The following is a 27,220-nucleotide window of genomic DNA, read 5'->3' as shown; positions in this document are numbered from 1 at the left end:
TGACTAATTATCATTAGTAAAAATATTATTCGTTATTTTGTATTCACATAACGTTGATGTAAAAGATGAAAAACACTGCATAATCATGTAATCATGTCAAAGTTAATATATCAGCTAAATCAATCATTAGCCATCAAAGTTTATTTACTTTAAAATAAAAATATAAAAACTTATTTAACTTAAAATAAAAATATAAAAATTTGATTGAACCTAATAAAAGTATAAAAACTTATTTAATTTTTTTAAATAATTAAAATTTTGTTTATATATTATATATATATCTTAAAACAATATCTATAAGTATTTCTCACACTTCAAATGCCATATGGATGTTTGATATGTCACACTTCAAAAGCCACATGGATGCTGACATGTCTTTATTTTATTTTTTTTGTTAATCTTAGCAGCAAAATTTGATAAAAGAACCGTATTGGCACTCTTTTGAAACAGTTTAAGTTTGTCATGTATAATTTAAAGATTAAGGATCAAATGAAACTCAAATAAAAGGTTTGGTACTGTGGACGAATTTACCCAATTAATTCATATGTAGCTTAATGGCCTATAAAGTACGATAAGTGAATAAGATAAAAAAGATTGCTTGAATTGTGCTTTAGTGTAATGCAATTTGTCTACCAAATAAGGTTCTTTGTAAGATATTAAATGAAACAACTCTTGACGAAGTATGAAAAAATTTGAGAATATTTATTTGATTAAATTTTTCATCAATTTAATTTATTTAAAACAAAGATTGCATGAGTTTTACATGAAAGAAGATACATTTATGAATGAAGGACCATCTTGACGAGCTCAAAAAATAAATTTGGAAATATGAGCAACATCTATAATTTCATATAAAATGAAGCTCTTTTGGGATTTTCAAACAATGTCATACGGGCACATCAACAAAAAAGTGTTACAAGTTATAAGAAGTGGTTAGGTTTTCTACGAGAAGCCATCAAGGGAGAGCTGTTATAGAATTTGGCCTTAGACGGACCGTATCACTGATAGCCTATATGGGTGGTTGGTCATAATTGATAAGATTTGTTAGGTCAAATTTTAGTTAAAATTAAAAAGGTATAATATTCAAAAAAGCTCTTAAATTATTTCAAAAAAATTTAAATAAATATTTATTCTTTTATTATATTCAATTAAGTTTTTATGTTATTATTTTAAATAAAATAATTTTTTATAACTAATAATTGATTAATTGTCATTCATAAAAATATTTATTATTATTTTATTTTCGTGTGGTGTTGCTGTAGAAGGTGAAAAATGTAATATAACAATATAATCATATCACATTAGTTCCACACAAGCGTCACATGATATAAAATAATAAGTAGTATTTTGATTAAGTCTACTATTAGATATAAAAGTTTATTTGATTTAAAATAAAAATAAAATTATTTATTTAATTCAAAATAAAAATATAAAAATTTAATTAAATATATAAAAAATTTACTGAATTCAGAATCGAAAAAAAGTGAATCATCACCTAAGAAAATTGTTTTGTTAATGATTTCATGGATAATAAACCATTCCTTTTCGTTATAGATGTAATCGAACTCGTTGAGTCAAGAATTCAAACTTTTATAAGCTTGTCATTGGCAATAAAAACAACCAAACCATATTTTTTGGAACTGCGAAAACTACCTCGGTAAGACCTTGACCTTTCTCTACACTTAAAAAGCATGTCAAAATCTATTTTATTAAAAATTAAAAATATAATGTTTAAAAAAACTTTTAAATTATTTTAAAAATTTTAAATAAATTTTTATTTTTAATTAAGTTAAATTTAAATAAATTTTTATAACTAATAATCGACTAATAATTAAATAATTATAATTAATTAAAATATCTATTATCATTTTATATCTATACAATGTTATAATTAAAAAAAATAATCATCTAAGAAAAATATTTCGTTAATGATTTTATAGGTAATAAATCACTCCTTTTCATAATAGACATAATTAAGACTGATCGAGTGAAGAATCCAAACTTTTATAGACTTGTTATCGGTAATTAAAAGAAGAACCAAACCATGTTCTTCGAAATTGTGATGGCTAATGCGTGGTCAAGACCTTGACCTTTCTCTACACTTAAAGCATGTCAAAATCCATTTTAAATGTGACTTAGAGTAGTTTCACCTCAATTGTTACTTTAATCGCTTTCATTCAAATAAAGATTTAATGAAATAAAAATAATATTTTAAAAAGAATTTATATGAGAACTTTGTAAGAACATAGGTTCTTTTTTTTTTTAAAATATTTTAGCCACTCTTAAGCTTGAGTTGAATTCCGCTTTGACTAGCATTATTTTGTTAAATAAAGTAATATAAAACATTTAAAAATTAAAATAGAATGAAATGGTTTAATTATTTTTAAAATAGAATTTAATAAATTACCTAGCTTATGAGCGGGCCTGTTCTAACGCTTGAAAATTCTCTGAGCCCACGCCCAGCCTGCCCAAGTGGAGGTAACGAAGATATTTTGTAGTATTTTTATTAGTTTTGATACAAAATTATGAAGAGTATCGGAACGTTAGAAAGGGCAGGAGATCCAAACAACGGAGTCTGTTCCCTCGCTCCTTTTCCTCAGTCCTTTCAACTCATGACTCGGTTATCCAACTTGGTGAGTTGACTCTAGACGAGTAGTAGCTCAGAAAATGGACTCATACACTTCATTACTCGAGAAAACCCGGGTCCCCCAACCGTCCCTCCAAAAATTCGCTGTAATCTCCATCTTCTCGAAGCTACGAACAGCTCCAGTTCACTTTGGACCCGATTCCGAGCCGGGACGCCACGCCATCTCCCAATGCCTCCGTTCTTCCTCCCCCGCCGTTGTCGACCAGGCCGTTCGCGAGCTCTGCCGCCTCGTTTTGGACTCCAACCTGGACATCTTCCAGGCCTTGTTGGACCTCCAATCAGTCTTGGAAGGATCCGATCCGAAATTCGCCACACTCTTCGTGAAATCCTTAGGGTTCCTCGTTCGCGTCGGGTTCGAGCGTAGTAACGGGTCGTGGACACCCGAGTCCCATGAAGATCACCCATTCGTTAAGGTTTACATTAAATTAAATTGAGTTATCACAGTCATTTTTATTATCCTCATCATTATAATTTTTAATTATTTTTTTTGAAAATTTCAGATTCTTTCGAGTAGGAGAGAGGTCGAAGCGGAGCTTGTGAATCAAGTTTTGTTATTTATGGCAAAAAATAAGGGATTGGGGATGGTGGAAGTCTGCGAATTCTTGAGACCTTTTCTGAATTTTTCAATTTTAAGAATACCTTTCTCGGATTCTTCATCGATTTTGTTTGTTAGGCGGTTAATTTCATCAATGACATCGTTGTGCTGTTCATTTCCTAACGAGGCAATACCAATTTTCAGCTTACTTATAACTTGCCTGAAATATTTCCCGCGCAAAAGCTTAGAAGTAAGTTTACTGCCTACCTTTTTACCTTTTGGCTTCCAGAAGTAAAAAAAAAATATTATGTTTGAAAAAAATACAAGTAATAAGTTTAACTAATTTAAAATTTAGATTTAATAACTTTTGTCCACAGCCGAATGCGTGATTTTTACTTTTATATGGAGCGATTACTTTGAACTCATGTTACATTTAATTATTTGCTAGTTTTGAGTTGAATATGATCTTGCTTTTGCCTTTTAGGAAGCTTTTGATAAGCAGAAATCAAGTAGCAAAAGCGACAACTAAATGGAAAGTTAATTGTTTCTTAAATGAGTCATGTTGATTAAATTTCGCGTTATGTTGAATATGGGTAACTCTTAAGTAAGTTCAAACTGTTCGGATTTCTGAACTTATAGCTCTATTACGTTCGTAATTATGGTCTCTTTGAAGGCCCTTTTTCATTGGGTTCTACATTCTTGAAAATTTCAGGAAACCAGGAATTTTGGTTATGTAGCAGAATGTGTAATTGACTCATTTATTGTGGTTTTGAGACAATTGGTTGGAAAAGGATCGGTAAGTTTTAGAAACTTCAGTTTTCACTCATATGATTATGTTTTGACTTGGAATTTGTCTTACTTTGCTGTTGACTTTCTTTTTAATGATGTCACTGGTTTCCTTTTGTTGCCTTATCATTCCATTTTTTTTTTGGCCTATGTTAGCAGTTGACTACTGACGCTCAACTATGTGGGGTGGAGTTAATAGAGAATGTGCTTTCACTCTATACATCTTCTCACAAGCAGTCTGGTGGGGCTGAACCTATAGTTGAGTTATTAAAGCACATGTTGACTGCCCAGAAAGATCTTGCACTGCAATATATACCGGAACTATCATCAGTAATACTATCTTTATCTGTTGTACTCATTGAGTCCGAGCTTGAACATGAACAGCTCTCAGTATTGAAATTCATCCACTTTCTTTTGAAGTGGAAAAGTGAAAGTGGTATGTACTTTCAACATTGCTATACTGATTCTTTTATCTTGATCACCTGTAAGTTGTATCTTCAGAGATTTTATTGCTACCTACTGAATTAATTTCTGATGTAGTCTAAACTTTTATTTCTATATTTCTAAGTCGCTAACTTAATTTTACTTGATTATGAATCCATGTCAAAGAAGTCTGTTAAATATTTATACTTTTATATGTGACATTTGGTTAATTTTCTTAGCCATCTTGGAAGTCTCAATATAATTTAGACCTCTGGTTTATAATATTTTTGCTGTTATTGTTTATATTTTATTTAACTATATCCTTGTTTGTGTTTTGCTTTGTAAATGAACATGGAGGCCCTCTCTCTATCTTGTGCATGGGGACAGTATGAGGAATGCTGGTTGACCATTTGCCATTTTTTTGGGTTGAATTCCTGGACCTTTAGCACTTATAGTTTACTCTTGTACTCACTTTTGTAGAATATGTTGTTGATGGAGCTGAATATTTCCTTAGTGAAGAGCTTTTGGTTATATTTCCCATCATCAGCCTCATATCATCTCCCTCTAAATCAGTTAAAGGAGCAGCAACTGATTTGCTTGTCCTTTTAGAAAGGCTTTTAGTAAAATTATTAACAACACCAAAGATTGAGCTAGCCAAGAAGGGGGGCTATCCATCCATTAGCAGACCTGAATTGATTACTTACAGGCTTTTGCAACATCTATGGTTTCAGGTGTGTTCTTGCTATCACAAGTTTAAAAATTATATGTTTCTGTTTGGTAATAATGTCAACTATAAGAATTAAAGTGTTTATATGCCGTTGATGTATTCAATTAAATATTAGTCATTGTCACTGGTGTTGAAGATCATAGCCAGGATAAACTTACCATTTACTGAAAACACTTATTTATTTGTTTTTACAATTTTTATGACAAGGCTGATACTGATAAATGATGTAAGAAATAATACTGTTAGTATTGGTAGCAAAAGGTGATCAAAGAATGACACTATTTATGTTTTGTTTTACAGGATCAATTTTCATTGTCTAGTTGTTTCTTTCTAAGTTTTGCTTCTCTTCGTGAGACTGATGTCAAAGAAATGCATGGCGGACCAAGATCTTGGGCTTATCAACTAAAAGAGCTTGCTCTATGGATTGTTGAGAGAAGAAAATCAGGTCTACCTGTCCCACTATCTCAACAAATTTTTCTAACTGGTAGGATGCTTATAAATCCTCATTTTTCCTAATGCTGAGAGTATCCAGCATATTTATTTTAGAGGATAAAATCTTTACTTCATATTTGTATCATTCACCTTGTAGAAATGCCCTTGCTACTTGGAGCGATTACTGCTGTTTTGGTGATGCATCCGTCACTTGGGAGTTCTGCTATAGATGCTTTGGCTTCCATTGGCATTATGGATCCAAAACTTGGTGTTCCTCTGTTACTAGCAATTCTATTTTATAATAACATATTCATCAGAAAAGATGTTATCTACAAGAATATGCAGGTGAGAGTTCCCACCTGACTTCCCTACACATTATGTCAATTCATGTCTTGTGCTACTAATGCCAGGGCATTCTAGCACCCCCCCTGTCTCTGTGATTTCTTTCATCCCTTTATTTTCTTCCATGATAAAATTTTGCAGTTAAAGCTTTTGGGAATGCTTCCGTCACTGGCATTGCGGTCTGGGATGATTCCACTTGTAGTTCAAACTATCTTGCCAATGCTGCACAAGGATGCAAAGCCGTATGTGCTCTTTAGATATTTTTCTTTCATTCTCTTTCAACTACTTTGTGTTGTTTTCTTTCCATGATTTTATAGTGTGCCATCTTTATCATACACTGTTACATGATATCATTAGTAATTGCGACACAGAAATTTTATTCTCTTTCCAACTTTTATGACTGTTAATTAGGTGCACTTAAGATGGTTGCTGTTTGTATGCTTGAGAAGTTGTATTCTGAGAAAGGATAAGAGCCCCAATTTTTTATTGGGAATTTTCAATAGTCATTTGATTGTTTCCTGAAGAATTAAGCTCTACTTTTGTGCTTCAATTCTGTTTTTGATGAATCATTAAAGTTTTCTTTTGCTATCAAGTATCTTCTTTATCCTGTCTCAGCAAATGCTTATTTCATATTCAGAGTGTTGTATGCCACAGCTACTCGCTTGCTTTGCCAAACCTGGGAGGTCAATGACCGTGTCTTTGGAAGTTTGCAAGTAAGCACTATAGCATTTCTTCCCTTATTGCCTTATGCTAGTTAGCCAACTGAGGACCTGTGTTAATACATAGCCCTTTAATGTTTCTATGTATATATTTTTTTCTAATGTATTTATGTTTATTTATATATGTGCATGTACATCAGGGCGTCTGTTAGTTTTTTTTGGTGAAAATAAGGAAAGACATTGCCATAATTTACTGCAGAGATTTATTCAACTTCTCCAATCTGCAAAATTATCTCTATCCGAAGGACCCTGTTCATTTGTGTTTTTAGCATATGCAACTGCTGATAAAAGGGAATTTAACCAACCCTGGATGGGAATGCTGAAAGGTTGTATCTCTTTTAGTCTTGTAGACTGAGGTCACAATTTTCCAAGCATTTGCCTGACCAGGCCTAGGGCAGGGCACTATTGCTCTTGCTTTTAATAACTTGGTTTCTAGTTGGATGCCCTGCCGGATGATCTAGTATTTGACCTTTGGTATATATGTTTACCTTTATGTCCAGAATGTAACTTCTTGTTTCAACTCTTGATTTAAGAGAATCAATTGGAAATAATAATAATATAACGCTATAAGCCCAACAGTGTGGTCCTCTGGTAAAATCTAACAACCAGAGATCAGAGGTTCAACTCTAGTCTTGATCTAGGGCCAGCTGGATGATGGGGTGTGATATTTGTCTCTCTGAGAAGACCTTTCTTATTCATTTTAATATAAGTTCAATTGAAAAATGTTTTTAGCATGTTCATCAGCCAAATATAATTTTTTTTAAACATGTTCATGTACATTGCTTTGCATGTCAATTTTTGAAAACCTGCATTAGGGTGATTGACTGTGTTTTTCGGTGCTTGCACCTAGTTCCTCTAGCTGATTTATATGTTGTCCTTTATTTCTTATTTGCTTTTCCTCGGCATATAGGGAGTGTTACTTCCAGAAGGATTCACTGAATTTATGTCTGAGAGAAATATCTGTATAAGTATGGCTGTTTCCATCCGGGATGTTTGCAGAAAGAACCCTGATAGGGGTGTGGACCTTATCTTGTCTGTTTCGGTATGAAGTTCTCCAGAGCTGTTTCCTGCTTTCTTGTTCTTTTGCACATTGTTTGAAGATCCTGTCCATTTAACAGGCTTGCATTGAGAGTCCGGATCCCGTGATTCAATCTCTTGGCTTTCAAAGCCTTGCCCACCTTTGTGAAGCTGATGTGATTGGTAATCTGGATTTTCAAACTTGAAGATGCATATTTCTCATATTTCCAGTGTTCTTAGAGGATTGAAATTTTTTTAAGCTCTTTGTTTCAGTTGAAAAAGTTCATTATAATGTCTATGTCTACTATTATGTGCTTGTCTGCATGTAGTCTTAACCTCTCCCCATCCCCTGGTCCTGGCTTAAAAATGGGGTTTTAACATTCTTGTGTTAATTTGCTAGAATTAATGGTAAGGCTATAGAAAATAATGTAGCTTGAGTAATTTTTTGTGAATGCCCTTAATGCTATGATAGCTGCTACTTAATCAATCGTCTGGTTCATTTACAATATTATGTTGTTCAAATTCATTTCTCGAATTAACTGCATTTCTGTCTTCTCCTTTTCTTCCTTTTCAATCTTATGAACTAGTCTTTCTGATTTTGAAGTATTCTGAATTTGTATTCTATTTATTATATCCATACAGATTTCTATACTGCATGGGATGTTATTGCAAAGCATGTGCAAGGCTATCATGAGGACCCAGTTCTTGCCTATAGGTAATAATGTCTTGGTATTAACTGATATTGACCAATTTCCTAATCGATGCTAGGAGGGGTAAGGCAAGGTTGAGTTTAAAATAACAAGCGCAGCCTAGCCCTATGCAGTCTGCACATTGTTTTCCAGCTGAGGCTTAGTGTGATCTTAGCAACATGCTAATAATTTAACGGTGCTGTAGCATAAGTCGGGCGCTAAAGATTGCAAAAATGCAGTTCCAAGTCATGAGAGTGGGTCAATTAATGCAAAAACTTGTGTAAAAAGAAAAAAGGAAAAAGTGTACTTAGATAACTCCTGCTTTCTTGTGGTGACTATTTGCATCATGATGCCAATAATTCTAGATTTCTCCTGTGCAAACATGTGACTCCTTTAAAATGCTGAACTTGTTATCTTGTCCTAGCACAATATGTTCGATTATTATATTTGAATGTGATAGTCACTTCTGATACCTTTTTTGTCTCTTTACAGTATTCACTTTGTACAATACAAATATGAGGTTTACATACTCATTAGATAAATCATACTTAATTGCCTCTTTCAAGTTAAAATATTTCAAAGTCTACTGTACTAATCTCTACTTATCGGCAGTGTCTGCCTTCTTCTAAGATGGGGTGCAATGGATGCTGATGCATATCCAGAAGCCTCAAGGGAAGTAATGAAGATTGTATGGGGTGTTGGGTGCTCCTTACGGATGGGTCATGAATTACAATGGGCAAAGGCAAAGGCCTCTGCATTTGAGGCCTTAACCCGATATGAGGTTTTAGAAATCAGAACCTTTTTTGTCCTTCTAATGTTGTTTGTTCTGTTTTTATTTTTTTTGGTCTTTGTGCCATTTTTCTGTAGTCTATTATATTTTTGGTATACTCATACAAGACTTTCCTCTAAAGTAATCAATGTTTTTCCAGATACCAAGTATTGTGAATAATATTTCAAATTTTAAACAAATGGTCATGGATCTACTTCTTTCTGAGATAAATCCAGATGTACTTAAGGCTTTGGAAGGACTTCAAGTCAAAATTATAGGATATGAGCATAGGTAATGTTTTATGAGATATATATGGTTGAACCTGCTAGTCTCTGTTCTTTACATGCTCAAGAAAGTAGTCATGTTTCCTGTGCTCATAACGTTCTGTCAATTTTCTCCAGCATCCGGCGAAGATATGTGAAGGAGAAAAAGGTCCCAGCAAGTAAGATTGAGAAGTTGCTAGATGTATTTCCACAGGTTATCTTCTCTTCAGGTATGACGTGATTGGTTGTTTTGCCTTCTGAGAGAGATTTTGGTTCTTGTGGAAAAGATTGACTGCAAATTGAAATTTTACTCTTTTGTTCCTGACCTTTATGTCCTTATGACAAGTTAGTCCACTAGAAGAAGTTTTTTAGTTAAAGTTAGTCCATCTGCAGAACAATTAAAAATATTTCAACTCTTGCATTGAAATTTGGCAACATATTCTTCTCTAAAACCAGATCCCCATGTCACTTGAAGTAATTTTTTTCATTCAATAAATTTAATCGTTTACCAGAGCAAAGCAGGTTGGTTCTTTTATGTTAATAGTTTTAGGTTTCTTAATTGTAAGGTGCATTGTATTCACTGGTACACTACTCTTTTTCCATTTGTAGGAAAAAGAAGTAATGCTGGAGAACTACCTGGTGCAGCCTTATTATGTGGTTTCTTTACTCCGAATGATTTAAGAAACCAAGGCACAGCAAGAGTAGGATAATCTGAATTGTCAACCTCTTTGCATTAAATTTACCACGGTTGCTAAGTCTGACATTTTTAAGGTTTTAGGGGTTGCAAGATTCCCATTCTGGATATGAAGATATGATGGTGCAAATAGCAGCGTCTCTGCAACTTTCAAGAAACATTGTTGTTGCACTTCTTTCACTGCAATCATGGAAAGCCTTTGTGCGACGTTGGATGAGGGCTAATATCTTGTCTATTGATGCTGAAGTCTCGGTTATGGTTTCAGATAAAACTTCTAAAGCTGCTAATGATATTCTGAAGGTTTGCAACTGCCTTCTGCTAGTGCTGTTCTGTGTTGTATTCAAGTCAACTTTTTGTCCTCTTTCAAAAGAATGCATTAGACAAAACTGATATTTGTCTTCCTCTAATTTTCTCATGCAGATCATGATGCGAGTTGCAGAAGAATCTATTCCAAGATCCGCTGAAAATATTGCATTGGCAATTTCTGCACTTTGTGCGGTGAGATTTCCAACTGATGATAACTTCATCTCTAGACTTCATGATTGGACAGCTTGCTAAAAATTTGCCTGGACTATGGAGATAGATGACAAGGTTTAAGGAACTCTCATAAAATAATTTTAGTAGTGGTTTCTCCTGATATCCATTTTTTTATTTGCTATTATTAGGTCTTGCCACCATCTGCTCATACCATAAAATCAACTGCTTCAAAGTTTCTATTGGGTTGGTTGTTTCAGTATGAACATGAACATCGCCAATGGTCAGCTGCCATGTCTCTTGGATTAATCTCAAGTTCCTTACATGTGACAGATCATAAGCAGAAATTTCAGAACATTACTGGACTTCTTGAGGTAGTCTCTTTGATACTGCTTGGACCTTACCCCCTATCTTCCTTAGGTTGGTCATTGACTATACCATTCATAATTGAAGAATTAAAATTTGTCTTCTTGTCATATGGTACACTCAAGTTATTCTAGAAAGTGAGGAAGCCGTCAGAACTTAAAAAGTAAGTTTTTTTTTTTATTAAAAGAATCCGAATATTGCTAGTGAGCTTAGTATACTAATAAATCCTTTTCTTGTTTTAATCCCAATTCCTAATGGTTTTCTTGTCTAAGGAAATTTGCAACTCAACCAGGTGCTAAGTATAGATTAAAAGTATCTGTCAATTTCTAAAGAAGAGTAGATACCAGATTATCGGACTAGTCATTATCAGTTACTAATATGGTTCAAGAACAATGCCCTCTTATCTCCTTCAGTTATTAAAAGTTGAGTATGAACTTGGAATTTGGCATTTTCATTCATTCATTTTTTTTACATAATTCTCTATTATTTCCACATGCTTTCACCTAAGGGAGATGTTTGACACACTATCAGAGATTGATCTTATCTCTGTGTGTGTGTGTGTGTCTCTCTCTCACACACACACACACGCACACATGCAGGAATGTGAATGCTGCAATAAAGAAAAATTTGTAGAACCATCCCATCCCTCCCATTCTGGCTTTTTTTTCTCTCTCTTCCTGGGCTGAGTTTATTTAAATATAGAAATATCCCAGAGAGAGAATTTATATACAAAATTATGATCATTCCTCGTTGTAGAAGAATTACTGTTCAATGATGGAGTTGTTAAGTTCATAGTGTTTGCTTTAGAGCAAGGAACGTTAGAACTATTTTGGCAGTTGTAATCATTAGCTAAAGGGCTCTAAGTGTCTTGAGAATTATTGATAGATTTTTATTGGCAGGTTATTTTACTGGAATTGCTTGGTTTCAGGTTTTGTGCTGTAGCAAAAGCCCCCTAGTCAAAGGAGCCTGTGGAATTGGCTTAGGATTTTCCTGCCAAGATCTTCTTTCAAGAGTTGAAGCTACAGATGACTCTACTGCAAATGAGGAAAACCACAAGATGCAGGAAGAAAGATTATTAGGAAGAATAGTTAGAACATTATCTCTCATTTTATGTCCAGCTGCTGACTCTTCAGCCAATTCTCTAGAAAGTCTCTGTGCTCATTTTCCAGCAAGCACAGATGATATATATACCAGTGTAATTTCTGACTTGTTATATGATAATTGTGATGACTTGGAGGACGATATATGGGGTATAGCTGGTCTCGTCATTGGTTTAGGGAGCTCTATTGGTGCAATATTTAGAAGGGGTGCATATGATGCTGTGCTCAAGATAAAAGACTTGATCATATCCTGGATTCCTCATATGAATTCATTGGTTCAAAACTTTGATTCAAGTGGTGAAAGATCTGGGATACTTTTATCAGTAGGATCCTGTCTTGCACTTCCCCTCGTAGTGGCTTTTTGCCAAAGAGTGGAAATGGTGGATGGTAATGAATTAGACCATCTAGTCAATGGCTACATGGAGCTCATATCGGAGTTATTATCTGTTAATAAATCTGACACCTTTCACAAGAGTTTGTTGATGGCATCAACTACTGGAGCTGGAAGCCTATTGGCATGCATATTAAATGAAGGCGTGCATGTTATTGAAGTGGAACGTGTAAATTGTTTACTTGAATTGCTTAGAAAATGTTACTCTAGTCCTTACCCTCCTATCATCCACTTAGGTGGGATGCTTGGAGTTGTTAATGCTTTGGGGGCAGGTGCTGGAAATTTATTTCATTTTCATCCTTTAAACTCCTTGGTGCATTCTGGTTATGATCAAAAGGTAGTTAATTACTCTGTTTTATTTGATGTTCATGAGAGCCTAACTTCTATTGGCTATTGTGTACCCAAATATTCACATGCTTAAGTCAACAGGAACATTCATATATTTCGGGTCCCATACTTGTCAATCCTGCTTGTGAAGAGCATTCAACATCATTGATGCAAGAGATTTTTCTCATGGCACAAAATCCTGATGACCATCAACTGCAACAATATGCTGCATGGGCAGTTTCATTTCTTCGACATCGATTGTGGTCCAGAGAAATATTCAATAGTGCTAACGGTACACAATCTGAGTCTGCAGGCTCAAAATCTGTTTCACAAGGTGTTCCTGAGGACAGTGCAGTCATGAAGCTTGGTCTGTGGCTAAAATCTTTTAATCATTCTGGGGTAAGTTCTTCATATAATATTTTTATTGTCTGAATGGTAACTGGAATTTTCTTTTTCTGGGCTAAGATGGGCATGGATGCCTCTGTCGAGTGACACATACTTATGCTTTTAGTCCATCATGTTTTTGAAAAAAATAGTATCATCCTCTATAACATATTATGATGTGATGTGAGATTAAGTAGCTAGAAAAGCCCATGCTATACCTTAATGTTTGATGGAGTGAACTTTTTATTAGTTGCCCTCATCTACTTCTCCACTTCTAGGTTGTTAATTTATTTTTATAATTTCTTGCTCCAATAAGTTCAGACAGGTAGCAATACACATATACACACGGTAGCCACTATTTTAAGGTGCCTATCACTAGCTCCCAGATTACCAACCTTGGATTGGGGTGCAATTGTCAGACGCTGTATGAGATATGAAGCTCAAGTTACTGGGTTGCTGATGCCAGATATAGCCCTTAAGGAAGGAACCCTCAGGGAGGAATGCTTGCATTTTGCCCTGGTCCATGCAAAACAATTTGATGTTCTCCTAACCTTCCTTGATGAGCTGGCTGACCTTTCTAGGTTCAGGACACTTGAGCTAAGTCTCCAGTCTTGTCTGCTCAGTCATCTTGGAGACCTGGTAAAATTATTTTCAGGTTCGAGGCTAGAGAAATTATTGGCTGATGTGTCTAATTACTTGTCTTCAGTTACATCAGACCAAGTACATGATTTGGAGCAGAAAAGTTCATTACAGATTTGTTGCTGGAAGGGTCTCTATCAATGTCTGGATGAAGCATCTCTTGACTCTCTAGAATACATTAAAAATATAGAAAGGTGCATGGAAGTGCTTTTTTCTTTGTTACCCACACCTCAATCTGCTGCTGTTATGGAAGTGGATCAATTGAATTCTATTGAGTGGTCTGAGGCAGTCAGATGCTTGGCAAAGGCTCGGCATGGCTGGTTATTGGATTTTCTGCAGGTATGCACAATTGCTCATTTCTTTTGTCCATCTTTGTTATTTTATTAAAGCACAGATTTTGTTGAAGTTAATTTTTGCAATTCTGGCCAAAAAAATTCCTTGCAAAATACTTGCAATTCACTTTGGCATCATTCAAATACAGACTAATAGCATTGTACTCTTTAATGTACACTTGTTTGTTTTGTTAACCATTGCTCATCACAGGTTTCACATTTGGATTCAAGAAAAAGAGATGTCCAGTTTGTAGAAGTGCTAAAAAAGATTCAAGCTAAAGCCAAGCTAGCTAGGATTGGTTCTATCTCACTGACTGAGCTGGGAAAATTAAAATCTTATTTATTGAACTCAGAATCACTAGGTTAGTGTTCTTTTATATAAATATTCAGCTGTGAACCAAAAAAAAAGGAAGGGAATATTTGCTTGTTGTCACCATGTGGAAAGGGGTCTTCTGTTTGTGCTTTTCGTATTTCTCTTATCTACAGCTTGGAGATTGTTAACCTGACAAACTTACAATCTTTTGTTTTCAGGTACCTGGGGTGTGCTTCTTGAAGTTGTAGCAACTTTGCAACTGGCAGAGGGAAGTGTGAAAAGGCAATGGCTGGTTGATGCAGTGGAAATTAGCTGTGTTTCAAGCTATCCTTCCACGGTAGGCACTAATCTTCTGATAAAATTAAGCTGGTCCCCTCTCCCTCTTCACCATGCAAATATGCACTCACTAAATCACATCTCCACCATTGTGAATTGGCATGCATATTTGTTTGATTTTGGTTACTTGCCATTTTGGCCAATGGAACTAAGGTTAAGTGGTGAAATCTTCTCCATTAAGATAGGGGAGGCCAGCTAAAATTTGTTTTCGCCTATGCTTTCAAGTCTTTATCACTATTGTACTAATTAAACTTCTCCTTTATCTTGATGCAGGTACTGCAGTTTCTTGGTCTCCTATCTGGTAGCTGCTGCAAATATATGCCCCTTCTTATTCTGGATCGATCTTCTGTTCTGAGTGATCTACCGGTCACCCTTACTTCTCTTCTTTCAGAGCCCAGTTGGGAAGTCATTGCAGAAACCTTGACCTCTTATCTTTTGACATCGACAGAACGCATTTACAGTTGGGCTACTAAACTATCAGTGGCTGATGATACACCCAGCTCACAACCTATTGACAGGAGTGAAAATGATATGGCTCCATTTTTATTGCGTGTGATGCATCATGCTTGTGTTTGTTTGAAAGAGTACTTGCCTCTGGAGAAGCAGCTTAGACTCGCAAACATGGTGGTGATGTGAGGTATGAACCCTCCACTTTCGAAATGGGAGCCATGGTGATGAGCATATAACAATATCCATAAAACCAGCTTGAAATATGCAAAGCATATTTGATTTAGTCGGATTGCATCATGTTTTCGTATATATTTGTATCACTGTTTTTCTGTATTTCGTTCCACATTACATATCCCATCTTATACGGAAGACCTGGTAGTTTGGGATACTATTTCTCCACACAACACAAATACGATACAAAATTAAGTGTATTTTGATTTTGTATAATCTTTTTTTTGTGTATTCATGTATGTTTATTCGTGCCAATAATTGTTGCAATTTGTTTAACTTAAAAACATTCATTTTTATGTAAATTCGCATTTAATTAATTATATTCATAAGCTAATTCATATTACCAAACTTATTTGACTTGTTTAAATTTATTTATTAAATATTAACATTTTAAAAAATAATATTAGTTATGGGTTTCAATAAGGTAATTGCTTTTAAATTTGTTAGTTGCATTTTGTAGCGTTATTTGTATAACAAGTGTGTCATATTCATGTTAAACATTTATTTATTATATTTTTACCTTGATTATAACCCCCTAATTAATATGAATTGCCAGCTTTAGTAATATAGGAATACATTTATTTAATATGATAATATTCTAGTCTTGCCCATGAGTCTAAAGATTTTTCATATATAATGGGCCGAATTTGGGCTTCAAATTTATCTTATTTGGGCCAATATAGGCCTGCTTGTGGGCTGGGACAAGCCACCAAGCCAAGTATATGTCTAGATGTAAAATGATAATTTAGCCGAACCTCAGGCCCAAAAGAGCCAGGCGGGCTCATTCAAGAATATGAATCTGATTTGTCTCGTGAGGTAGCGTGTGGTATCATGCAACTCTTCGTTGAATAAAGGGTAGGTCCATAGGCCTGTAAAATTTAGTGCCATACTGGCTAGAATTGGGTTTCTGGTTCATCTTTTCCAATTGTCTCCTAACGCTTTCACTTCGCTTCTTTCATCCATGGTTGTAGTTTTTTCCTTTTGCTTTTTTAAGTTTAATAGCTTCCGATCAAACCAAGCTCTCTCTTCAGTCGCCTACCCACAGATCAATCTGATTTCTGGTGGAAGATTTGTTTAAAGATTTCGGGTTCTCCTCTTCGCTGATTTGGGTAAGCTATTTACTGCATCTTCCAAGTCCTTCTCTTCTTTCGTGTACGAGGTGCCTGGTATCTTTGATGGCTTGAATTTGACCTAACTTTCAGATTTACTAGTGATATTAATGAGATTCTTATGATGGGTAGTCTTCAATTTAATTACTTAGTGGCTCTGCAGTGAGCTTGAGGAGACATTTCATTTTTGTTTATTTTCTGCTGGAGAATTTTAATTTTATTGTTTTCCTTTTTGTAAACTGAATGCTGCTGTTAGGAGTAACTCTAACTGCTGTGAGCATGAAAATTTGGGCAAAAGAAGTACTTTCCTAGTTTGTACTCACAACTGTTTGAGGAATCTTAATTAGAATGAGTGGTTGTTGATAAGGTAAAAAAATTCAATATTGACTAACTGCATTATTTGATCTGTTGTGGAGCCAAAATCTGCAAGCTTGACAAATTTTAAATTATGTGTTGAGTTGGAACTTCAATTCTATATGTTTGTTTGATTGATGATGATTTGTTGTGTGCTTATATTTTTAGATTTGATTCCAGCTTTTTGATATTTGAAAGCATTTGTAACATTAAATGTTACAGTTCTTTTAGAAATTGTTTTTATGTAAATACATATTAACAGGTAAATGTTATGTAATGCAGATAAATTTGAAATGGTACATTGAAACACACCGGTATAGGTACATACCGTTTTCAGAACATAACCTAAACGCTCACTGGTATAGTGTTGACTACCTTGCTCTCTCTCTCTCTCTTTCACTTTCTTCTTGATGCTTCGAGCTTCACTCAATCCCCTAAACCAAAGCCTAACTAAATCAACCAACATCTATGTAAACTTTACACCAAGATTACCCTTTTCTTCTTTATCACTTCAAACCATCCAAAACTCTCACTCCAAACCACTCTCAAATCCACTTTATAACCTTCTTCCTGAAACCCAAAACCCCAACCAAATAGTCAACCTCATTTCCTCATCTCTCAAACAGGCCAATTCTCAATTAATCGATCTCCAAAATGACATAAAACCCCTTATTCATCATCTGAGTTGCCATGAAATCACAAGGGTGTTATTGAGATTTCAGTCTGATAGTTTTTCAGCTTTAACTTTCTTCAACTGGGTTAAAAATGATCTAAGTATTAAACTTTCTTCACATAACTATTGTTACATTATCCATATATTGGCTTGGTCGGAGAAGTTCTCTTTAGCAATGGAATTGTTATGTGAATTGATTGATTATGTTAAGGATTGTTCAAATTGTGAAAATGTTTTTGGAAGTTTGGTTTTTTGTAGTAAAGATTGTAACTTTGATCCTGTTGTTTTTGATATGCTTATTAAGGGTTACGTAAGAAAGGGTATGGTTAGAGAAGGTTTTATGACTTTTAGGAACATTTTGGAGGTTGGTTTTTTGCCCAGTGTGATTTCTTGTAATTGTCTTTTGAATGGGCTCTTGAGGTTGAATTTTGTTGATCAATGTTGGCTACTGTATGAAGAGATGTGTAGAGTAGGGATTCATCCAAATTCTTGTACTTTTAATATATTGACTCATGTTTTTTGTAAAGATGGAAATGCTGATAAAATTAATGAGTTTTTGGAGAGGATGGAAGAAGAAGGGTTTGATCCTGATTTGGTCACATATAATACTCTGATTAGTAGCCATTGTAGGAAAGGGAGACTGAATGATGCATTCTATTTGTATCGGATTATGTATCGGAGGAATGTGGTGCCAGATTTGGTTTCATATACTGCATTGATGAATGGTCTTTGTAAAGGAGGGAGGGTGAGAGAGGCTCATCAGTTATTCCATAGAATGGTTCATCGAGGATTGAGTCCGGACATCGTGTCATATAATACTCTTATTTCTGGTTACTGTAAGGAGGGGAGGATGCAAGAGTCAAAATATCTGATGCATGAGATGATAGGAAATGGGATTTACCCAGATAGTTTTACTTGTCAAGTTCTTGTAGAAGGGTATGGGAAACAGGGTAGGTTAATTTCAGCTTTGAATTTGGTTGTAGAACTAAGGAGATTCAGGGTGTCAGTGTCTTCAGATATTTATGATTATTTAATGGTTTCTTTATGTCATGAGGATCGGCCATTTGCTGCAAAGAATCTCCTTGGAAGAATCTCTCAGGATGGTTATGTGCCTAAACTGAATATCTATAATGAATTGATTGAGTCATTCTGCAGATGTGATAGTGTGGCAGATGCATTACTCCTGAAAGCCGAGATGGCACAAAGGAGAATAAAGGCTGATCTTGTTGCATATAGAGCTCTTATATGCTGCTTGTGTAGAACAGGTAAATGTCGCGAGGCTGAATCCTTGATGGAAGAAATGCTTAAATCTGGTATTCGTCCTGATCCCCAAATATGCAGGGCACTGATACATTGCTACTGCAAGCAATTGGATGTTGATAAAGCAGAGTCGATATTGAACTTCTTTGCCAAGGAATTCCAAATTTTTGATACTGAAAGTTACAATTGTCTTGTCAGTGTATTAACTGAGGATGGTGATATGAATAAGTTAATGGAGCTTCAGGATAGAATGCTGAAAGTGGGGTTTGCACCTAATAGCCTGACGTGCAAATACGTAATCCATGGTTTATTGAAATCTACTGCTAGATTGGAAAACCGACTGAAGAGTTTTTGAAGGGAATTCTAAGGGAGATTGCTCGAGGACCCTTGGAAGAATGGATATGAAGATATCCAGAGGGGGCTACGTTGCAAACAATGCCCAAAAGAAGAGGGTTGTAATAATCAGCAGCATTTGACCTGTTAGGGTTCTTTTATAGTTTGTATATATAGTATACATTTGACCCTGCAACTTTTTACATTTTATAAAAAGTTCCCCCGTTGTTTTCCAATTGATGCTTGACCCCATGAAGTTTACTTCTGTATTCATACAAGACTAGGTCATCAACCTTTAAGAAAACGAAGTTTTGCATGGTATATTCCTGTTCCTTGCTTGGTATTGAGTGTTTGTTTTGGGTAATTGCCGCCCTTTTGCGAAGAAATGGGGGTGGGAAGAAAGAAAGAGAAGAGATCGAGAGGGAAAAGAAATAGTCTTTCTCTCTTAACATAGAAAATTTCCCAAGTATGCAATCGATTACTCCGTAATGATATGGTAAAGTGGCACTGGCACTGTCACTGGCACTGATACTGATATTCATGTTGTGGGTTCAGCACTTCCTCTCCAATGCAGTGGTAATAAGGACAAGAATAAGTGATAATTAAGTCTCTACTTCAGATATAAAGGTATTTCATTCATTATTACCTGAGTCACCATCAATATCCAAGCAAAATGGGAATCAAACAAAGCCATTTAGCAGCCGCAAGCAAACATGTAAACTGGGATTCTGAAATGGGAATCACTACACTAGCCCATTAGATTTTTCCATGTAGAATTGAAGTAATCTCAAAAGAAAATTTTTACTTTTAATTCTGTTGTCCTACACAACTAATCTCGAAAGACGTACAATTTGCCACTCCGGTAACCGTTAATCCTTGCGGTGGCACAATTCAAGAACAGAAAATTTCACCATTTTTACATAATATCCCATGCATGAAACAAGATATTTTGGAAAATGAAATTTCAGTAAATTGAGAATGCAAAGACTCCTCAAAATTAGAGTTCAGTAGATTGAACATTTTACCTCACTGTACAAATCCAAGAACAGCCCATCCTCAACAAGCATCACCTTTGTGCGACTCTTTCTCACTAGATGTTGAGGATGGACTATGCTGTGAAACTTCTTCAAACAATTCCATATGCTCAACAAAACTCTTTCCTTCTGAATTCTCGGATTCCCCATTACCTGAACCAACAACTTCGTGGGAGATGCTGCATGCTAATTTTTCTTCTCTCTGAACGTCAGCATCTAAAGACCCCTTGGGTGTGGAAGATGAAGTTTCTTTACTACTAGGGTCATTGCTAGTAGATGTCAACCATGTAAACTGCAAATTGCTGCCTTGCCAGCATTTACCATTTACAAATGCCCTCTCTGCTGCCCGGCGTGTGCTGTAAGTTAAAAGAGCTGAGCAGTTCTTAAAAGCCTCTGTTCCCAAACCATCACCATCATTTCCCACTTCTTCTAGCTCCACAGCAAAAAGATCACCGTATTGTAAGAAGTGCTCCTTCAAAACATGAACCTAATTGACACACAGATTTGAGTTACCTCTCAGTGACAACAAACAAGAACATAAAGCCATTAAGTGAAGACCTTTTCATTTAGATAGAGGACAAAGACTTGTGCCTAGAATCTTAGGTAAGTTGGGGGGTTAAGTACACCAAACCCCCAAAAAAGAAGCCATAGTCCTTCCGATATGCACAATGAATCAACATATTATGAGTATTTTTTGTTTTTGACAAAAGAAAAATCAGAAACAAGTACAATATAATTATCAATAATCATGTAAACAACAAACCGATACATTTGATCATACTTGGTTTTTCATGTGCAAGCACGTAACACTCTCTATTCTTTACCACATGCTCAAGCTATGCCTTTCACCTTTTGAATTCATTACAAATAACTAGACATACTAAGGCCATTGTTCGTGAAATGTGCATCTTTTCATTTTCAAAAAGGATAAGAAAAAGAATCATGGTAAAATCCATCCTCATAAAAGATGGACCAGGTGCAATTTTCTCAGAGGAGGAAAAGGAGAGAGAGTGACTCACATCTGCAAGACCAGAAGGCAATGGTGGAAGAACTCTAAAAGCAGTAGGCCGGTTGTCCAATTTGTATCTATTCATCAGGAATGGATGCCCTGCAGGAGCTGATGGACGGGACTGCAGCTTTGAGCTCATAGCTTCCTGCAATGCCATAGTGGTATTGGATTTTGGACTGTGAGACACAACATTCTCTGTTGATTTGTTCTTATCTGTCATCCCTATAGTGCATGGTGTTGCTGCAGAAGCACCAGGTTCAGATGACGTTGGAGTTGAAGCTTTTGCAGGATCAGCTGCAATTCCCACCTTTTGCCTCTTAGCGGCTTGCTCAGTCAATAGATCACCCTTGACTCCACTAGACTGCATAAGGTTGAAATAGAAATAAATGTTAAACATGCCTAAATAGGGGATAATATCCCACATTTATATCTTAAAACTCTCATGTTCTGTTCATTATTGTCTCTTGACCCCTGTCAGCATGTGCATATAGTCAAACTATTGGAACATGTAGTACCAAATAAAAGGCATGCATGTTTGACAACACCCAATTGCCACCAGTGAAGTTTTTCATATTACTTAGCTAAAGCATTCAGGTTCATTCAAAAACCTATGAAAGCATGCAACTTCTGAACCTCATTTTCTACACAAAACGGTTCTTGGGGCATGTAATGTTACTGAAGAAGTGCATATTTAGGAATAGTATATAAGAGTAAAGAAAATTCCCAATACTTGTTTCTCAAGTTTGTCCAACTGGCGCCGGAAGTCATTTCGCTTCTGCTCCAGCATTTCCTGCTTCTTGCGTAGTTCCTCTTTCATCTGCTCCAGAGTCTCTAACTTTTTCTGCAATGGAGGTGGAACCTTGGGACCATTCGCACTGACAGGCTTAGGGGAATTCAGGGAAGGCACATCAGCACCATGGACAACATTGCTCTTCTGAGGAATAAGTTGAAGATTATCCTTTCCTCTATTAGCAACTGATGTCTGCGCTGGAATAGCAGAAGCTGTTAGACCATGTGGAGTTATTGATATGCCACTGCCACTGCTCACACCATCATCAGGTATGCTATCCCGATTAGCCCACCAGAGCTTAATAAAGCGGTTACCCATTACAGCATCAGGTGACTTCAGAGCAGCTTCAGCCTCTTCCCTCCTAGAAAACTGGACAAATGCCCGTTCACTATTTAATGGAATATAAATGTCAACAACCTCTCCAAACTTACGAAAATGAGCAAGGAGAGACTCTCTTTTGTTGCTTTTCTGGGGAATCCCATTGACAAACAGTGTACGAAGCGCCTTTTGAGTTGGTTTTCTGCTATTACGCATACCGTCTGTCTGTGACTTGAATGATGAATCTATAACTTTGGAGCCATCATCCTCAGTGCTGATACGCTTTGTGTGACGGGAAGTGCCTTGAGAGCTGGGAAATGCTTCTTGCTCTTCCTTAGTTTCATTCTCAAGATAGTCTGAGGATGTGAGATCGATTTTCTCTTTTGTGTCTATTCTACTTCTTGAGCCACCAATTCTACCCCAAACGGACAAACTAGTGCCCTGTGACCCAGTGCCTCTAATTGGCAATTCATTATCAACACTATCACGTAATCTGCCATGATGACGATCAGACATATCATCATTTAGCGAGGGTTCGGTTTCATCAAGCTTGGGTGAATGTAGTCCTGAGAGTGCAGTGGATGCTTCTGGGCCATTGTTATTCCACAAGGGTTGATCAGGATCATATAAATCAGCACCACTTGCACCGGTAGAACCAGTATATGTACCATTCAAACCTAAAACATCATCAGCCATTCCAGTCTTGCTACTTTTGCTATGTATCCCCTTGCTGTTCATCGAAGTGGTTGAAGGAGGAACACCTGAAGGTAGTGGTCCAGGTCCAGGTGTTGCCAGTAGTTGTGCATTTGGAACTGTAACAGGGAGGTTAAACTGTGACAGACTCTGCAAATCAGAAAAGAAGTTACTGTTGACTTGAAACATGGAGAATGCTGGCTGTTTCAATGTATAATAAAGAATGAAAGCCAAGGAAGGAACACCAAGGCAATCTGGATTCCAGAATAGTGATACATTACGAATGAGATGATCAGTTAGATGACATAAATTGGAAACAAAGCCATTCCACCAGCAAATATAGATCATCAATCAAATATCCAGGATGTCAGAAAAGTCTAATTGCAGAGATCTCTATTAATGTAGTACATTTATTCAAAGCAGACAATTGATATATAAGCACAAAATTGCTTCTTTTGTCTAAGTAACCCCGCTGTATTATCCAAGGACTTCCCTTCAAGAAGATACTTAAGCACCAAAAGTGATGGAAATTAACCTACCAGAAACAGTAGAAGCAGGCAATCTATCTAATATGTGTTACTTTTATCAGTAGGGTAAATAGGAGACCAGCAATGCTAAATGGAAAACTAGAAGGCAAAAAAGGTGAGAGCCAATACAATTATTAGGTGTCATACAAAAATATTAAAAGGAGAACATAAGAATATTTTGCTGAAATGGAAAATTAGACTAAAAACACAACAGCAAGGCTTTGCCTGAGGTAAATGAACTCAAAGCAACAAGAATTAATGCACTGCCTCTAGTGATAGTGCAGCGCCGCAATGCAGGAACACAGCCAACAAGCATTTAAAAGGTGTTAAAACGGAAATATTAAGAGTCAAAAAAATCTTTAGCACAGTGTTTATCCTATACATTTTGTTGGTAACCAGAGGACATAAACTGGACCAAATGGTAACTTCCCTGGGTGGTCCTTACTGAAATTGCATTGCTACATGACATGATTTTTTCATCAATTTAGTAAAGGTTCATGGGAAACTTAATAAGCACCAAATGTCAGTATCAAGATAGACTTTAGCAAAATGCTTACCTGAACATCTTCAACAACAATACGATTAACACCATGCTCCATTGGGCACATGTCTCCTCTTAAACAAAATCCACGCTCCTCAAAGTCTCTACACCTTTGGCGAGGAATACCCATATTCAATGAAGAATTCATAGGTGGCCTGAGCGCCCCTTGTAAACCAATAGGATGCAGTGTATCTAGGCCGCCATTTGGTATTCCTGACATAAGCCCAAAGGCACTCCAAGATGGGCTTTGTGCATTTGTAACATTTGACAATCCCCTTCCTGCAAAGAGACCAGAAGCAACAGATCTAGGCTGAACCATCTGAGAAGCAATATCAACTGAGTTGAACCTAGAATCACGCTGATTCCAAGAAGAGCTATCCCTTCCTCTTCCCCTACCAGGACCAGAATCTCCGCTAAATGTTTGGTTTGACCTAATTCTCTGGTTCAGATCCAAATGTCCTCGGGGAAGTGTTGCTAATCCAGGGCGCCTTCTATCAAACTTAGACGTCAAGTCTTTGTCTAGAGGCAAACTGTTATAATTTTTCCACGTTTCACCAGCTTGAGATTCATTTTCTCTGAAAGGATGCCCATTTTCCAAAGGTTTATTACGCTTTCTGTATGGCCTTGTAAAAACTGGATCTGTACAGTCTGTCTCTAATGATTGAGAGCGTGTCTCCCGCCTACGATGCTTATGGTTGCGATCATCATCATCCTCATCGCTGACTTCCTTCTCCTCAGGATCACTAACACAATCAGGAGGAGAAGGACCACCAAGCTTAGGCGATGCAACTTTCAGCTCCATTGGATTGTTTTGAAATAAATAATATTTCTGTGTTCCTTTACAGCATGCAAAGTTCCAAACTCTAACCAAATGAAGCAGTCAAACAACTTGAGAAGCAATTTGACGGAAAACCTAAGAACAGAGGAAGGAGTTAACGTAGGTAATAATCACATCAAACAGTATTAAAGAGAGCAATTTATGCAAAAAGAAAATTAAATTTGTAGATGTTAAGCACATTTACATCAATGTGAATGCCTGAGGGCAAAAGACAATCACATTCAAAAAAAAAAAATGTTGTAATCGATAGCTCACAGACAACAGAAAATTAAGTATTAAACAACCATCAGAACTCTAACTAAAAGGACTCAAGCAAGAGATACATAGTAACAGCAACAAGCCCCTGTATATAACCAAACACACACTGCATCAAATGCTGGTTCAACAAGCAGACATATCAATATAATACCAATATTAAATCCATAAAAAGCAAACTTCGTCAACTTATCAATCTATTGCCTTTCTTGATATTGTGTTTGTTTCTTACGCAGATATATTTTTTACACAAACCCACAGTCCCAAAAAACATAAACCAATTTTGGTCAGCAAGCCCAATGAACTAGCATCTATACAAGTTAATAGCATTTCCAATGCCTCCCGATGAGGTCCTCATGTTGCAAGAACTCTATATGCTACCCCAAAAGCAAGGAATATTAAGTTCAAAGCAGATGAACTGTATTTCCATAATTTTATGATTTGTGGTTGACATAGGCCCACATCCAATATTAGATTTCAGTTTTCAAATTCACATCCATCTACCAAAGTTACAGAACACAAACCAAACAGACAGACAGCTGTGCCACCATGACTATGGAAAGTCGGTAAGTCTGACATCTAACACCACTCTTTGGTCTACATTAAAAATATCTCCATCACTAACTTACGAGAACTATCTTCATGTTATCATTTTCCACAAAATATAACTGCTATAAATTCCTAAGCAGACCTTATGCTCAATGATACCAACCAATTCAAATGCCAAAAACCAATATCAACATAAATACCAAAGCGCGTACTGATTAAACCAAATATGAATTTAAAAAAAATACAGATTTAAACACTGACACAGTTTTCATGCTCCTTAAACTCATATCAGAACTAATTTACATAAAATAGTTGCAAAACAACTATGGAACTTCTTTTTTGCTCAACATGCTTAAAAGTTATCATATTAGCACAAACTAAAGCAAGAATATCAATGCGTCAAAAAACCAGAACTTAATGACATGATAAACTGCCTACCAGTCTAGAGCACGCAACCATAATAAATAACTTACAATCATTTACACGCCGACAAAAACTAAATCCTAGGATGTAACAGTCAGCTTGAACTCAAATATCATTGCAAAATAAATAAATAAATAAATAAATAAAACTGGCTCAACAATTTGCATTCAGCAATTAGTTATTGCATAAAAACAGACTATTTGATGACACAAAATTTCACTACAGCTCATTTCTTTGCTCCTTGAGCCTGAATTCTGATTTCTCATGTCAACCTAAGCGAACCAAGTTCCATAACAATCTTCGAGCTGCTTAAAACCGCATTTTCCACTTAAAATAAATTAAAGCTGGAAAGTCAAAAATTTTACGCACAACTTTAAGTCGAGAATCAAGAAAAATAACTAGAAAAGCAAAACCTAATCCAAAAAGCTTCCAAAAATATATATTAAATAGATTTTCGCAGTTTAAAATAAAAAAATGTCGTGTAAAACCCCAATTAGCTAGACGAAATTCAAATAATTAAAACAAAAAACAAAATGAAAAATAAAAAATCTAGGTTTCGCAGAAAAAAATAACGATGTATTAATGAGCAAAGAGGAAACCTTACAGAATATTCTAGAAGAATCGAAGGAACAATGTCCTCGGAGCTATCATTTGATTCCGGATTGAATCCGGCCCGACGTGGAAATGAGGGAGAAGGTAATTTAGAGGCTTCAGAGGGTATTTCGGGCAGTGAGAATAAGAATAAGTCGGAGAGAAGGGGAGGCAGGGTGGGGCAGGATGGTAATATAGTTATAATCGAGGGGTAGTTTGATTAGAAGGCTGTGCAGGGGAAAGGAGATTGTGTGTGAGAGAGGGAGAGAGAGGGAAGGAGGGGGTTTATGGGAGCACTTTGGGAGGGTTTGAAGAAAGCTGTGAGAAAACAAAAAAAGTTACAAACGAGAATTTTGAGAGAAAAAGAAAAGAGAGAGGAGGAGATGGAGGCGAGAGAGACCAAAGAGTCCAAAAAAATAATAAATAAAAATTAATTTGAGGAGGAAAACGAGAACGGGAAATTTCATTTTACGCCCCTTTTTTTGTGTATTTACATTTTGACCCCATCTGTTTACTTTAAATTTCATTGGTAGGTCT

At 35.9% G+C, this 27,220-nt stretch overlaps 3 protein-coding genes across 5 annotated transcripts; 2 read left to right on the top strand and 1 right to left on the bottom strand.

Moving 5' to 3' along the window:
* Positions 1–2,542: 2,542 nt before the first annotated feature.
* On the top strand, positions 2,543–15,728 carry RST1 (ARM repeat superfamily protein). 2 transcript variants are annotated; one of them, XM_021443298.2, is made up of 25 exons: positions 2,543–3,060; positions 3,148–3,432; positions 3,895–3,978; positions 4,128–4,404; positions 4,872–5,122; positions 5,419–5,602; positions 5,708–5,895; positions 6,034–6,134; positions 6,530–6,605; positions 7,522–7,653; positions 7,730–7,811; positions 8,271–8,343; positions 8,930–9,098; positions 9,247–9,377; positions 9,488–9,579; positions 9,959–10,050; positions 10,128–10,343; positions 10,464–10,541; positions 10,709–10,891; positions 11,812–12,711; positions 12,804–13,100; positions 13,407–14,063; positions 14,268–14,418; positions 14,588–14,706; positions 14,979–15,728. In XM_021443298.2, exons 1-25 carry the CDS (start codon positions 2,668–2,670, stop codon positions 15,339–15,341), a joined length of 5,574 nt encoding a protein of 1,857 aa, XP_021298973.1. In that variant the 5' UTR covers positions 2,543–2,667; the 3' UTR covers positions 15,342–15,728. The 2 variants fall into 2 exon arrangements, with proteins under 2 accessions (XP_021298973.1, XP_089641688.1); XM_089785562.1 differs by lacking the exons at positions 2,543–3,060; positions 3,148–3,432; positions 3,895–3,978; positions 4,128–4,404 and having other exon boundaries at positions 5,005–5,122; positions 5,486–5,602.
* A 518-nt stretch (positions 15,729–16,246) lies between these two features.
* Positions 16,247–19,794, top strand: LOC110428023 (Pentatricopeptide repeat (PPR) superfamily protein). 2 transcript variants are annotated; one of them, XM_021443696.2, is made up of 3 exons: positions 16,247–16,495; positions 17,132–18,787; positions 18,864–19,002. In XM_021443696.2, exons 2-3 carry the CDS (start codon positions 17,260–17,262, stop codon positions 18,869–18,871), a joined length of 1,536 nt encoding a protein of 511 aa, XP_021299371.1. In that variant the 5' UTR covers positions 16,247–16,495; positions 17,132–17,259; the 3' UTR covers positions 18,872–19,002. The 2 variants fall into 2 exon arrangements, with proteins under 2 accessions (XP_021299371.1, XP_021299369.1); XM_021443694.2 differs by having other exon boundaries at positions 17,132–19,794.
* A 103-nt stretch (positions 19,795–19,897) lies between these two features.
* LOC110428022 (zinc finger (CCCH-type) family protein / RNA recognition motif (RRM)-containing protein) lies at positions 19,898–27,091 on the bottom strand. Its single transcript, XM_021443692.2, has 5 exons — positions 26,697–27,091; positions 24,044–24,940; positions 21,889–23,109; positions 21,169–21,519; positions 19,898–20,636 (listed from the first exon to the last, which is right to left on the bottom strand). The coding sequence occupies exons 2-5, from the start codon at positions 24,827–24,829 to the stop codon at positions 20,172–20,174; spliced, it is 2,823 nt and encodes a 940-aa protein (XP_021299367.1). The 5' UTR covers positions 24,830–24,940; positions 26,697–27,091; the 3' UTR covers positions 19,898–20,171.
* Between the last annotated feature and the right edge of the window lie 129 nt (positions 27,092–27,220).

This window comes from Theobroma umbraticum, unplaced genomic scaffold, assembly GCF_002168275.2.
Source record: "Theobroma umbraticum cultivar Fairchild unplaced genomic scaffold, ASM216827v3 scaffold_239.0, whole genome shotgun sequence".
NCBI lineage: Eukaryota > Viridiplantae > Streptophyta > Magnoliopsida > Malvales > Malvaceae > Theobroma > Theobroma umbraticum.
This window is presented reverse-complemented; position numbering and strand designations above follow the sequence as displayed.